The sequence below is a fragment of the Spermophilus citellus genome, assembly GCF_964194105.1.
Source record: "Spermophilus citellus genome assembly, chromosome: 12".
In the NCBI taxonomy this organism is placed as follows: Eukaryota; Metazoa; Chordata; class Mammalia; order Rodentia; family Sciuridae; genus Spermophilus; species Spermophilus citellus.
Genome location: NC_138198.1, coordinates 81379756 through 81395539, shown reverse-complemented (window position 1 = coordinate 81395539; position 15784 = coordinate 81379756). Strand labels below are relative to the sequence as shown.

At 37.9% G+C, this 15784-nt stretch overlaps 1 protein-coding gene and 1 pseudogene across 2 annotated transcripts in view; one reads left to right on the top strand and one right to left on the bottom strand.

The window, feature by feature from the left end:
- LOC308631989 (large ribosomal subunit protein uL23-like) overlaps positions 1-15784 on the top strand; it is a 491218-nt pseudogene that overhangs the window by 224669 nt on the left and 250765 nt on the right. The window lies entirely within an intron of this gene.
- The window catches only part of GREB1L (GREB1 like retinoic acid receptor coactivator), a 122655-nt gene that overhangs the window by 32115 nt on the left and 74756 nt on the right, over positions 1-15784 (bottom strand). The window contains exons 16-17 of the mRNA XM_081263579.1: positions 7100-7280; positions 4262-4454 (exon numbers count right to left, since the gene is read on the bottom strand). Coding sequence (XP_081119705.1) covers positions 4262-4454; positions 7100-7280 — 374 coding nt within the window. The remainder of the gene's footprint in view (positions 1-4261; positions 4455-7099; positions 7281-15784) is intronic.

Below are 15784 nucleotides of genomic sequence, written 5' to 3'. Positions count from 1 at the left end.
AGAGGGAGTAGAGAGGAGATTCCCTGTAAGAGGTTATTTCCTGGGAGGTGAAAAGAAAGTAGTTGTTCTGTTATATAACCTAATACCAACTCTGAACTCATCAGTGAGGCACTAACTGAGATTCTTTTCACTTCATGAGAACTTAGGGCCCTGGGTGTAGCACACTTGCCTAGCACTCAGGAGGCCCTGGGATGGGTCCCTAATACCACACACCCTAACAATAAGTCAAGAGAACTTAATATGTGACTAGTGGAGTGTTGTTGACACACTTCCTTTAGGCAAACTACAAGGATGGTTTGTTTTCTTTTTCTTTTGTTTGGATACATGAAGTCATACGGCTTCTACTCCCAATTTTTCCCTGTTGGAATAGGCTCTCTGCAGAACTATGATTCTATGCTATCCACAGAACTCTTTGGAGAGCAACTCAAAACCTTTTTCAGAAAACTTAACTTTCCTGACATCATTTAATGATAACTCACAGAAGCTCATCCTTTTTTTTTCAATTAAATTATTTATTTTTTTCGAATTTGTTATACATGATGGCAGAATGTAATTCATTTCATATTACACATGTAGGGCACAATTTTTTTCAAGTCACAGATTGTACACAAAGTATTTTCAAACCATTCGTGTCTTCATACATGTACTTAGGATAAAGAAGCTCATCCTTTTACAAAGTTTCCTTTTGAAAATAAAATATATGCTGGGTGTGGTGGTGAATGCCTGTAATCCCAGAAACTTAAGAGGATTGTTCAATGTCAGCCTCAGCAACTTTGAGAGGCCCTCAGCAATTTATCGAAACCCTGTTTCAAATAAAAAGGTCTGGGGACGTGGCTCAGTGGTAGAGCATCCCTGGGTTCATTCCTGGTACTAGATAGATAAGAGAGATAATAGACAGACAGACAGATAGATACTTTTACACAGTATTAATTTGTTCCCTTCTTGATGACTCAGTCATCACTGTGAAAATGAGTAGCTATTTTGGGATGTGACACAATGATGCCCTTAGAGGATCCTGAGATGTGTGACAAGCTGTTTGTCCTTTAACTAGGAAACCCCAGACTATTAAGCCTTTTGACTCCATAGGTCCGGGTTATTTGTGTGTGTGTGTGTGTGTGTGTGTGTGTGTGTGTAGTTTTCTTGTCTCTTTTCTATACAATCATTTTTTCTTGTTGTCACGTTGCCTGGGCATTTCAGTCTTTCTTTCATTTTGTATTAATAGTTTTTTCTTTAAACCCTCTTCAACTTATTTTATAGAGGAAATAATGCAGCTTTTAAAAGTGTAATAATGTAACAATAAATTAGGCATTCAGAGGAAGAAAAGTAAGTGTAAGAGGAATAAAATCAGGCCAGGTTAGTCTCTCAAAAAAATGCATGTCAGAAGTTTCTGCACAGGTCTGGGGTGGTGGCTCAGTGGTAAAGCACTTGCACAGAATGTGTAAGGCACTGAGTTCGATTCTCAGCACCGCATTTAAATAAATGAATAAAATAAAGGCCCATCAATATCTAGAAAAATTTTTAAAAAGAAGTTTCTGCATTCTTTGTGAGAAATGGTTTACAAATTTGGTTGTGAGCTTTTTAGTAACCCATCTAAAAGACAAATAATTTTGTGATTTATAGGGTTCAGAAGATAAAAATAAAGTACTATTTAATGGGCAGCTTTTATCTATCTATCTATCTATCTATCTATCTATCTATCTATCTATCTATTTTGAGGCCCTCTAACACAGTCAACCTGCTCACTGGAACAAGGTCTCCTTTGAGATTAAATGGACTTTACCTGGGGACTCAGGACTTGAGGATATTCTTACAGATTCTGGAGGTGCAGAGCACAGACTGACAGATTGCAAAGGCCTCAAGCTCTTTCTTGTCTCCTCCTGGCCTTAGCTGTGTGCTGCAGTGTAGCTGAGTCAAGGAAGTCAGTTCCAGGGGGAAAAAAGTCATTCATCTCCATTTCCCTCCTCATCTTGGCTGCAGGGACACAGCCACTAGGAAAAGCTTTATCTTGTGTGTACTTGGTCTTCATATTTCCTTCTCATTTTTGGCCCTTTTTTTTTTTTTTGGAACAATAGCAAATCCTTTTCTGTGCCTGCTCCTTTTCCTGACAACAGCATTATAACTTGCTAGAGAGGCTGTATTCTCCTCTCCTTGTTTTTATTTTTCTTTATTCGCAGCAAAAGTATAAAGCAGACTGCTAATGATGTCTTGTGATTAACTGCAGCCACTATGAGTTTTGAGGACTCCAACTACTAAAAATTTGAATTAGGAAAGAACAGTCTGATATGTTTGCATTAAAGTGTAACTGCACTGTTTACAATACGGGGTCATGGGGACTTTTGTAATATAGAAGTAAATGGGGCCATTCTTTGAAGCATGTTATGAAACTCAGAATTATTTTACTATAAGAATATTCGGGGAGAAATGCCCTACTCATAAATCAAAACAAAACAAAAATGCCCCTTCTCAAGTCTCTCTGTCTCAGTGACCTCGGGCTGCCAGCTCTGTCTTGGCTGCAGCCACTCCGCTCTCCTGATGCTGTTCCCTGGAAGGTCACCAAAGACTCTTGAGGCCAAACCCAGTGGCATTTGCTTGTTAGTCCTTGGCCTCACTGCCCTCACAGCGGTTTTCTTCCTGGTTTTCTTCCATGATTTATGAAGTGGACTTATTCTGCTTTGAATAATAGTACTTAGATATGAATTCTGCCTTCTCTCTAGCCATCGGTTCTCAGTGTATTCTTTGAAGATCCAACACAAGTCCACGAGCGCTAGACAATGTTTTCTTGAGTTGAATTTCTTTGCTTTTTCCATTTATTCTTCCATAGGACGCTGGCTTCAAGACAACTAAAGGAGCTTCTCCCCCACGTGTTATAAATTAGATTCAGCGTAATGTAACACAGATCAATGTAATATTTTCCTTTTCTCTATGTTGACCTCAATTCCATAGGATTTTTCAGACCTTTAATTGCAGAAGGGTATAACAAGTTCCTACAAACTCAATTATTTTAAATAAATCCCTGGAATCCTATGTTTAATCCATAAGTACTTTACTACATATAGTGAAGATAACTACTCTTTTTAAAGATATGACCACAATCCCATTATTACACGTAACATATTAACTTTAATCATAGGAATGACTTTTAAGGAAAATTAAAACTGTTTATTATTTCATGTAAGAAAAAAATAAAGGGCGGGAACTATTAGCCCTTCTTCCTATCATGGAGGTGATCCCTTTTGGAAAAGACTGAGTAAACAGGTATATAGGATAGTTTCCTCTGTGCCATGTATAATAGGACACCTATCTGTTGGATTTAAAAATGTTAATATAGTTTTATTTTTAATTGACAAATATTAATTGTACATATTTGATTGAACCCAGTACCTCACCCATGCTAGGTGAGTGCTCTACCACTGAGCTACAACTCCAGCCTAGTGTTCAGTGTTTTTATACAGAGGATTCATGGCAAAATGGCTTATCTTTATTATTTTATCCAACTCTTATTTCTTTGATAATACAGTTGGTTTAAGTTTATAGGTCATAGAAAATATTTTTCAGGAATTAGGGATTGAAATAAAAAAATATAAAGACCTGGATGTTTATATGATTACTTCCAACACATTCAATGCTTCTACTGAATTCCTTAAAGTACAGTGCCATCTTCCACAGTTGTAAACAAGAATATAAGAATTGGTTGAAAGAAAAAAAACCAGTTGCTGTAGGGCATGAGAGTGATTAACAGTGATGTAGATCAGCCAGACTTGAACTTGACATAGAGGCCACCCAAGAGGACAATAAAATTTCCAGGTCTCAGAATAAAATTAATCATTTAAAGACACCAAGGTGATCCACGGTCTTAATTATGTTCTCAGATAACATCACATAAAAAAAAAAAAACTGTACAGGATGCTAATTTTCTATCTGCATGTTATCCAAAAAGAACTACCTAATCAAATTTCCACAGGACACTATTCACTAGTTTTTAGTCTTTCTAATCATTGTAGTCAGCTGGGCATAGTAATGAGTATCTATAGTCCCAGCACTCAGAAGACTGAGGCAGGAGAATCACTTGAGCTCAAGAATTTGAGACCACCCTGCACAACATAGTGAGACCTCATCTCAAAAAAAAAAAAAATTGTGATCATATGGTACTTTTAGAAGATGAAACATTATGTTATTTATATTTTGAACTCTTGAGCAATACCATCAGTTCCAAATTTCTGCTCCCTGGGAAGCTGAAAATATAAGTATATAGGAAACTCACCACTGTATCCAGCTGTATCCAGTGAACCTCGTTGCTGGAGCTGATCCGGGACTGCTGGGTCTGCAGAGTGTATGGGAAGGAGCTGACCTGGAGCACCAGGAGGTTAAAAGCATCCAGAACTTCTCTGCAATTGATGACTCTATCAGCCAATCCATGACTGGGTTCGCCATGGGATAGAGAGCCCGAAATGACACTGTAGAAAAATGGAAAGTCACATTAATACCTTTTAATTCAACTGACTGAATACAGAAGCAGACACCAACATGGAAATAATGTTTTAGTTCTTACTTTTCTAGTTCTTTTAAATTGGGGGGAGTAGATTCAATTGAAATGTGATTTGGAAGAGAAACATTTTTACACTTCTTACCCCTTTGCACACAGATTTTAGTGATTTTTTTTCAGTTTGCCCCTGATACAACTCAAAGTGTTCCAGGCCAGGGATGGCTACAGCTGTAGTTGAGACAGAGCACTTGACTTTGAAAGCTCACCTGAATGAGGGAGCCTCTTCACCAGGACACAATGCTTAGAGCCCTGCAGCCAAAGCTCCTCTGTATCAAAATCACTCCTATTCCTGCCACGGGTTCCAGACTGGCAGGCCGTCTGGGGAGAGCTGTCCTTTTACAACTTGTGACCAAGACTCGTTTCTCTGAAGCTCTTTCAGTTCTGTTCAATTTGTATATACCAGGTTCCCATGCATCCTCAAATACGTGCATGTGTATATGTAAATTTTGTGTTACCTGGGATTGAATCCAAGGATGCTATCTGATTTGGATATGAAGTGTCCTCCAAAGATTTCACTTATTGAAGGCTCGGTCCCCAATGTGGCAATGTTCAGAAGTGGAGCTTTTGGGAAATGACTGGATCATGACGGCTCTGACATCATCAGTGGAATGATCCATTGATAGTTAAGTGGGCTATGGGAGGTAGTGGAAATGGAGGCTGGTGGGGCATGGGTTGAGAAAGCGGGTCTCTGGGGGTGTGTCCTTGGGGATTATATCTTATCCTTGTCCCCTTTCTTCCGCTCTCTCTGTTTCTTGGCTTCCACAAGCTGAACCACTTTCTTCTGCCTCACCCTTCTGCCATGATGCTCTGCCTTCACCTCAAGCTAACCACCAACTGAAATCTCTGAAACCATGAGCCAAAATAAATCTTTCCTTCTCCTAATTATTTTTTTTCTCAGGTTTTTTTTTTTTTTGTCACAATGTCCCCTACATCCCCAAATGACTAAAGCACTTTACCACTGAGCTACATCTCCAGCCCTTTTTATTTTATATTTTTATTTTGAGACAGGGTCTCACCCAATTGCTGAAGTTGGCCTCAAACTTGTAATCCTCCCGAGTAGCTAAAGATTACAGGTGTGTGCCACTGTACCTGGCAAAAAACCATACTTTTAAAATTAAAGAAATAATCTCGATGACCCAGGGAGTTAAATACAGAGAGATCTAATGTTGTGTCCTCAAAAATATTCCTTAAACTTTGAAAGACAAGGTGTGTGAGGTTAGTGAGCTATTTCTCCTCACAGAACATTACCAACGACTAAAGAGATGTGTGTAAAATTTCTTTTCCACTCTTTCCCCTCTCCTTCTTTCCTTTATTCCTTCTCCTAAATCTAACAGATTATGGAAGGTCTTATTTATACGCACACATGGTTCTAGACTTCAAATTGCAGCCTATCAAACCCATTCTGGCTTCTGAACAAGATTTTATTTTGAATTCTGACATTTTTTACCACAAAACAAAGAACTTCCAGATTCCTAACCTCAGTTTCTCCTGGAGAAAAGAAGATTGATAAAATGTTCAATGATGACTGAAACCACCCTGTCCTTCCATGGTGAGGACAAACCATGATATGTCATACTCGATGACTCTCTCTCTCTCTCTCTAACATTTGTAGTTGTAGATGGACACAATACCTTTATTTTGTTTATTTAGTTTTTTTAATGTGGTGCTGGGGATCGAACCCAGTGCCTCACGCATGTCTCTCTCTTTTTATTTTCCTTCCTTCCTTCCTTCCTTCCTTCCTTCCTTCCTTCCTTCCTTCCTTCCTTCCTTCTTTTTCCTCTCTTTTTTAAAAAAATGATTTGCCTTTTTAGTCCACACCTCACCAGATAATTACAATTTGATCTGGGGGCAAAACTGCTTCTATCATTCCAAACATAATGTTCTTTCATTAATAAGTCCAACCAAGAAATACAATATTCTCTTGTTTAAATTGGGAAATGGGAAGGTTTCAGATCTGCTCTCAGAAACATTTAAGTGGCATTTCCACTACTTTTAAAGGTAAGAGGGAAGAGAGAAAAAGAAGGAAGTGGAGGAAACACTGGAAGAGAAATAAATGAAAAAGGGTAAGAGCTTAGGGAAGAGCTAGAGAAGGAAGCACTTCTCCCTCCTGGGAGCTTATTTCCTTGACCTCCTTCTCCCTGCCCTCTCTCTGAAGCAACTGAGTTCCAAGATTCTTTTTTTAATCAATTTTTTTAAAGTTATGGATGGACCTTTATCTTATTTATTTATATGTGGTGCTGAGGATCGAACCCAGTGCCTCACACATGCTAGGCAAGTGCTCTGCCACTGAGCCCCAGCCCCAGCCCCCATGATATTCTTACGACAGTACTTCTAACAGAAATTTCTAAATTCCTTCACAGTATATTTAAAATGAAATCAACACTAAATCACACGAAGAGTTGAGGGAGCAAGAAAAGATTAGGAATAAGTTAGCAGGAGGAAGACACTAAATGTTAGGGTCCCTGGGGCTTCACACTGTCACCTTTAAAAGATTTCCTTGTGTAACAATGACTGCTATAGAAGAAATACTGTGTTTGCTCACACGAAAGCAATCACCTCGTTAGTTCCACGTGGGAGTTGTCATGAACTAGCACAAACAGTGTGTATGGGTTCTGTTTCACCCTCCTCATAAACACTTCAAACTTGCTTTGAATCTCATTGTCCAGACGAACCACGTATTTCTCTGCTCTCTGATGAGCTGTCCCATTTTCCTCCAGACCCAAGTCTACAAGGACACCTGCCAAGAAGAAAAAAAGAGTTTATCTTCCTACACACACACACACACACACGTAAACTCAAATGAACTGTCGACTGATACTGGGTACTAACTGTACACAGACATTTATTCCCTGCCAGAATTTTGAAAAGGAAATATCAGACTTTTTTCCTTGAGAACATCCCACCCTGCCTCCCATACTTGATGCAAATAATAAGGAATGTTCTGATACACGAAGTAAAAGCAAGCGAATATGGGAGATCTCTGTTTAACTAAATCCTATTTATATGCAAAGTACTGCTTGCTACTACAGACCACTTAAAAAAAATTCAGCTTTGGACCACCGTTCTTGATCAAATCAATATAACTGCATGAATCTTCCTTACCCCATGTTTAGCAACAAAATATATACAAGGAAAGGAAAATATGAGTCCAAAAATACTACATTAGTTTGTGAGTGTTTAAGGTAATATTGGATTGCCTTTTTTTTTTTTTTTTGGTGCTAGGGGTTGAACTCACACAGTTAGGCAATTGCTCTACCCTGAGCCAAACCCCTAATCCCTCTTATATAAGTTTTATACATTGATACACAGTATCTACAGCATGGGGAGCCCTCAAACATTGGGTTCATGTACCAAATTAATAAAATGAACTAAAGTACCCATTAATTACTGTAAAATGTTGAAAAACTGAAATGTTAGTATGGTATCATTAACTCTATCTAATAAACTTATTTCTCTATACAGACAATTAAAATAGTTTAGGTGCATGAAGCAATTGTTGGGATAACTGAAACACCAACTACTCTTGAAATAAACACACTTTTATGAATTATGTTGATTTAATTTTTTTCTAGCTTTTCTTTGAAATAATACCAGCTCAATTAACAAATACCTAGTTAGCATCTAGAAGCTATAGTACACTAATAGCCCTAATGATGTTAAAAAAGAGAGAAATGAAAGAGATGGATATCATTACCCTAGGTACATGTATACACCAATAGTATAGCAAATAAGACCAATGGTGCGTCTCTATACTGTGTACAACCAGAGAATTGAAGTGTTGCATTCCATTTGTGTATGATGAATTGAAATGCATTCTGCTGTAATGTACAACTAAGTAGAAAAAATAAAAAAATAAAGAAAGAAACAAAAGAAAATAAAAAAGAAATGTTTTATCATATGAAAAATTTGTCATATAAGAAAAGATAGATAGAAAGATAATTTTGCTTTCAAACATTTTTCATAAGGAGCTTTTGCTTAGAGATTGTTTTCAATTTCCACATGAATGTAATCAAATTTTGTTGTGGATATTTCCAAAAGCAAGCCATCAAACATTTAATTCGGGTATTTTGATGTCTTGAAAGTGTTACCTATAATACTCATTCAACATTCAATAACCATTTATTGTTCATCTACCTTGTGTCAGGTAACTATCAGGTACTGCACTAGGCCTGGTGTTACAGAGTGGAACAGGACAAGCAAAGAACTTAATCTCATGGAGCTTATAATGGAGAAGACAGATAATTTTGACAAGAGTCATGATGGGAGACAAAGTTACTATAGGGTAGAGGAAGCCTGAGAAGCAGATAGGAGCACTTAATCTCTAGGTGTGTCTGTTTCCTTATTTGTAAATGGGGAGAAGTGCCAATTGAAGCTTGGTCCTTGGGAAATAAGCAGTGTGAGTTAGGGCATCCCAATACGAAAAGATCGTGGATAACTCACAAAAAGGGAAAAATATACCTTAAGTATTAGAAGAGTCTTAGTTATAAGAGTCTTAATTATTATAAGACTCTTAATTATTATAAGAGTCCACTACATTTCAGAACAAATAAACGTAAGACCAATAGTATGACATTGAGAGGTTAATTCCATACATGCCCTTAACAGACCAGAGTTCCAGAGATCTAATTCAGTGCTGCTGGGTTCAATTCCTAGCACCACCAAAAAAAAAAAAAAAAGTGTTCTGTAAATAGAATATTAAAGAGTGGCAAAATGAATGAATCACAGCTACACACAACAGAATCAATTTCAGAGATATAAATGTGAACATAAAAGGTAAACCACAGAAGAATACATAGAACGTGGTTCTACTTATAAAAAGATCAGAAGCATATGAAATTAAATATTCTATTGTTTAGGAGTTAAGGCACTGTAGTATAACTATAAATAAAAGCAAGATATTGATAAACACAAACATATTCAGGATAATAGTTACCTTTAAAAGAGGAGGGACATTCGAAAAAGGTCTTCAGCATTCTTCATTTTGGTGTCTATTGGGTGTTTACCTTATTGTGATTGCTTTTTGTATTGTGATTTCAAATACTTTTTATGGTTTTTATCTACTTAACAATTAATTTATAACTTCTTAAATGGTGGTATGTAAATATCTGCCCATATTTTAGAAATTATTTGAAGACAATAATTACCAAATTCCAACGGATGGCTATATTATCAATGAAATGTAACTGTCTTCCCTTCGCTTTATATATTTTGCAGGGTGGGTAGTGGGGAGACCAAGGGGTCTCGCTTAGTTGCTGAGGTTGGCTTTGAACTTGTGATCCTCCTGCCTTAGCCTCCAAGCTGCTGGGATTATAGGCATATGCCACCAAGCCTGGCTTTGCTTTCTATTTTGAATGTTATAGAAATTGAAATGCTAGTGCAAAAAATATGTGTATACCCTTCAATTAGATTAACCAATTTGTACTATTTTGCTACATTTGACTTTTCTCTTTGTCATTTTGTATTGTTGTTATTAAATAATTTAAATAAATAACATGTGCCATGGTATTTCACCCCTCAATCCTTCAATATGTATTTTTTATCAGAGCAAAGAATTCTCCTATGCAAGTATATTATCATTATCACATCTATGGAAATGAACTAGCATCAAGTACCAAGTCCAATAACAGCTGAATGTGTGGTGTTCCACTCACTGCCCTCAAGCTTTACTTTTCATTTTTAGGTTGAGAATCTGATCAAGAATTAAGCAGTGGCTGGGGACTGAGGAGATTAGGGAGATATTGGTTAAAGAACACAATATTTCGGTGTGATAAGAATAAATTCGGGAAGTTTATTGTATAACATGATGATCAGAGTCTCACAATATAATATATACATGAAAATTACTGGGAGAATAAATTTTTTGAAGTTCTTACCACAAAAAACCTGTGAAGTAATAGATATCTTAATTAGTTGATTTAGCTCTTCCACCATATATACCTATTTAAGGATATTGTTGTGCACCATAAAAATATACAATTTGTTAATTAAAAAATAAATAATAATAAAAAGGGTTAAGCCTTATACTTGGTTGTCATGTCCCTTTATTCTGCATAGTTAAAACAGCCCAACAAATTCCCTTTCCTTTTTCTTTCCGGTATTTCACAACACTGCTGTTTTTTAAGCCTAGTCTGCTTTTGAAAAAGGCCACACCATCTAGATTGTCTGGCAACTGCCCGTGATTAGACATGAGTTAAACACTTTGAGCAATTACACCCCATTGGTGACATCATATCCTTCCCTTTGCACCTAAGGTCAATTTGGTCCATAAGGTCAATTTGGTCCATAAGGTCAATTTGGTCCATAACTGGAGATGCCAAAGTTTGATTACTTGGTTGGGGTACTGTCTCCTGCCAAATCTCTCCATTGTAGATACTTTTCCTTTTTGTTTTGGTGTGTGTGTGTGTGTGTGAGTGTGTGTGTGCGTGCGCTATGCCTCCAGTCCTTAATTGTAATTTTTTCTTCTTTTGAGTTGTAAATGGACACAATACTTTTATTTTATTTGTTTTTATTTTTATGTGATACTGGAGACTGAACCCAGTGCCTCACGAATGCGAGGCAAGCGTTCTACCACTGAGCCACAACCCCGGCCCTGTTCTCCTTTGTCATTTTTAACCCATGGAATGATACTTGGGAGACTGCGGATATTTGTTCTCCAGTGACATTTTATCCAGTGGTGTTAGTATCCATTGATGATCCTTATAGGGACCAATAATTACATTGGCAGTAAAAAATAGGGCTTTTCTGGGGCTGAGGCTATAGCTCAGTGGTAAAGCACTCGGCCCTCACATGCATGAGGCACTGTTTGATCCTCAGCACCACATAAAAATAAATAAATATACTGTGTTCATCTCCAACGGAAAAATATACATAAATTTTTTTTTAAATAGGGCTTTTCTCCTCTACATTTATCAACTGGCACTCTTTTGTAAAGCAGGGTTTCCCCTCACTTCTGCCCCTTTTATTTCTCAGCATTACTTTAGGCTCACAGGTTTTTAAAACAATTTCAATAGGTTACAATCCACTGCCAATGTTTTTTTTTGATACTCAAAATCTGTAAATTTGTAGAGTAAAATACCCTTCAAGCAGGTTTCTTCGTCCTTTTAACCTATCCCCAACAATTCTGAGTATGTTCTCACTTTCTGATACAACAAAATATCCCAGACTTGTCTCCACCTCAGAGCTGGGATAGTGGGGAGTGGTATTAGAAGCTGAAATCTGGATGTGCTCATTGATGCTGGGATGTCACTGTTTGTAAGCTCTTTTGCTGGACAGAGATAAAAAATATATGAAGTTTTCTTCAAATTATGAGTTCACACTTACATCTCCAATTTAAATCTACAAGAAACATTCCCGGGACAGAGGTTGTGGCTCAGTGGTAGAGCACTTGCCTAGCATGTGTGAGGCTCTGGGTTTGTTCCTCGGCACCACATGAAAATATGTAAATAAAATAAAGGTATTGTGTCCATCTACAGCTAAGGATATTAAAAAAGGAAAACATTTCTTACTTTTCCCCACTCTATATTGGAAGCTCCCTTCTTTCATGTGAGAACCTTAATTTTCAACAGCATTAAATTTGCTGTCTCCTATGATATACATAAAATAGTTTAAAATTGTCATTATCACTCCCAAACCACTAACATACTAATTATCTGCATTTTTTTGTGCTTAGGATATAACACATTGATAATGTACAGTAGGAGAACTGTGTTCAAAAGTTCCCTGAATTAATTATTTTGCTAAGAGGCAATGTTATCATTGTAATATGCAGTTAGATTCACATATTTCTGTTTGTATTCAATTTTAAGTCTGCTTTACCCCCATCATTTTAATTATTTAATTTTTAAGTAAATCATTGTTAATGATGAAAAGTCAAAATTATAAATGAAGTTATACTCATTCTTTTCTTGTCACTTCTACCCCAGATTTTGATATAACTTTTCCATTAGTTTCTGGGTTAGCCTTCATGTTTTGTTTTCCAAAACTAAACACAGTGGATAGAACTTGACAACATTATGTTAAGCAAAATTATCTGAACTCAGAAAGTCAAGGGTCTGTTTTTCTCTCATATGTGGGAAGCTAGAGAAGAAAAAGAAAAAGAAAGGTGTGGGGGGTGGGAGTTCTTGAAAACTGAAAGATCGGTAGAGGAAAGGATTGGGGGAGGGAGGAAAGAAGGAAGGGGAAATTCTTGGGAATTGGCCAGATTACACTGTTGCACCATGTACATGTACATATACTTAACAATGAATTCTAGCATTCTGTATAATTATAATGCACCAATAAAAATATGGAAAAGAATAAGCACAAAGAGCTGGGAATGTAGCTCAGTGGTAGATAGCTTGCCTAATGTGCACAAGTTAGATCCCCAGAACCTCAAGGCAAAAAAATAAAAATAGACACAGAGAATCTGAAAATGGTCAGAAGTGCTGAGAAATGGCCAGTCTGATAAAGATCACTTTTGTTCTGTTTTCTTACTTATTTAATTTGCTTATCACAGTTCTATAGGATTAAACAGAAGTTTATTTTCCAATAAAGCATGAAAAAATCTGTCACATTTTCCAACTACACAATAAAAAAAATAGATTCCAGCAGTTCCCACCCAGGATACCAGTGGTGGTACCAAGAGGCTCAGCCAAGTTTTCCTAAATACTAAATCCTACTATTGACATGGTTGGGAACTTAGGAGGTATCACTGAGTCCTCTTTTATGATGATATGCAACTCACTGAGTCCTATAATGGCAGTAGTAAGGAATCACTGTTCCTTAAAGGTTATTAATCTCACTGCCAAAAGATGGAGTCCCAGTCATGGGCATCCCTGCAGAAATAAATGTCCATCTGTAAATGTCCCTAACAAAAACTCCAAGCAGCTAGATTGGAGATATTTGCCCCCGCCTCACCTTTTCTTTACTGAGAAGCTACAGAATCCAACTGTGTTTACAGAACACTTGAGCATTAAACTGTATCTTCTTTGTGGAATTAGAGAAAAAAACAATATCATTTCCTTTAAGGCCATCCCTCTAAAACATTAAAGAAGCAGCATTTTTTCTACAAACCAGGGACCTTGAAGGGGAATAAAACTTAGAACACGTGTCCCATAACTTGTGAGCCAGTGCCACAGGCCATGAAAGTAGAAGATCTGTCTGACCAGCAGCCAGAACCCATCACTAGAAGGAGTTAATACAGTCTGAAGTCTAGAAAAACTAATAAGAAGCAACGTGCGGTGGCAGACTCCTGTAACCTCAGGGACTTGGGAGGTTGAGGCAGGATGATTGCGTGTTTGAGGTCACCCTCAGCTACTTATAAGACTCTGTCTCAAAAAAATAAAAAGGGCTAGGGATGTAGCTCAGTGGTAGAACATCTGTGGGTTCAGTCCCCAGTATCACAAACAAACGACAACAACAAAACAAACAACCACCAAAAACCTGGCATTCTACTGATTAGGGTATCTGAGGGAAGACGAACTCCACCTGTACAAGAACAACATTCTAGACACACACACTGTATACAACTCCAAAATCCTGCATACTGATAGACACACATAATGCCTACACACTGAAGGTCTGCACTCTTGACCAAAGCTGATTTCTGAAACATGTTTTGAATGAAAAAAAAATTTGTTTTTGCCTGAGGATTACTCCTATGCCTATCTGGGTTTTAAAATATATTTTAATTTAACATTCAACTCACAAAATATTACAAAAAATTCAGCTCAGCAAATATTTATGAAATGTCTGTTGGGTCATTGCCCAGATAGATAGACATGTTGCCTGAATATTCACTTTCTGGCTGAAGAGAAAGGTCATTCGCTCATAAACACACAACTATAACCCAGAGTGTTGAGTGTCATGGCTGAGAATCTCAGGGGATCATAAGTAGCAATGCAGGATTGCGGAAGAAAAGCTGGGAAGGTTCTAGAAGTCAAAGGACCTGCAGCATTTAAAGGAAGGAATGGAGGTCATGTGCTGCTAAAAGTTCAGTTACAGACTTAAAAGGCACTGGTCACACTGGGGAGAGGGCCAGTCTGCAGGGTGCTGTGCATAGCAGAGGTGAGGATGTAGAGGTGACCCTGCACAACTCTTCCAGTCTGGCAGGTGGCTAGAGGAGGGAGTTGGAGGGCTTGGAAAATCAACAAAGGCTTGTTTTGTCTTTGAGAGTGAGCAGTTTTAAACTGATGGAATGAGTCCTTGAGAGAATTTGAAGATGGCATTTGAAGATGGCACTGGGAGAAGAGATAATCAATAGCTCAAGGTCCCTGAGAACAGGAGACAGCAGTACGTAGCGTGAGGTAGAGAGCCAGGCTTAAAGAGAGGAGGGCAGCCCTCCCATTGATCAGGAGGAAAGGGAAAGAGAGGGGTGTGTAAACAGGTTTCTAGATTTGAAGGCAAGACATGATTACCTGAAGTTTCTGGGGTTCTTTTTTTTGGGTAGGGGAAGGGGAAAGAGGCAGCACTGGCATTTATTAAGAGAGAGGTTGAGGTGAGAGGTCTGAGTGGGTGAAATGGAGCCTGCTATAGCTAGGGTGGCGAATGGGAGACAGATCCAACTAAAGAGCCAAAAAAGAATTAATTACGGCAACAACTGGAAAGGTTGAATCCCTCCTTCCCCTGCAAAGAGTCCAACACCTTGAGTACATGGCAAAGGAATCTGTGGTCTGGAACTGAGAACATGTGAACAGATGACTTCAGCATCCAGCAGGGTCTAGCACACAACGAGGGGGAACGGTGTTTGACAATGAGGAACTGCAGGTCCCGAGCACTAGGAAACTGCTAGGTGGTCCACCCATGAACAAGCAGATATGTTCAGTTATGTTTGTATGGAGAAACCTCTGGTGTTTTTCTTCTATCCTGGCATCCCGAGACTTTTCCCTCTTTGAATCTTGTTCCCTGCTGTCTTTATCACTGCCCAATAAATACTATCTTTTTTTTTCTGATGAAATTTTAGGGAATCAACAAAAGAATATAAGATTGATGAGAACAAGAAAATATATTTTAGAAAGTAAGAATGCCTTCCTCTCCCTCTTCACTTCCCCTCCTAATCCTTTCCACTTCTTAAAACTCTCTTATGTCCATTTGGACAGAATAATCTACCTGTATATCAGCAGACAAAACATATCTCTCTGGCTCTTTTAATTCATGTACGTTTTGAAGCACCAAATTCATTCTGTTTCCCTGAGCACGATAAACGACACCCCTCCACCCGGCCCCCAGCTGGATACTGCCAGACCTGCTCCCATTTGCTGAATG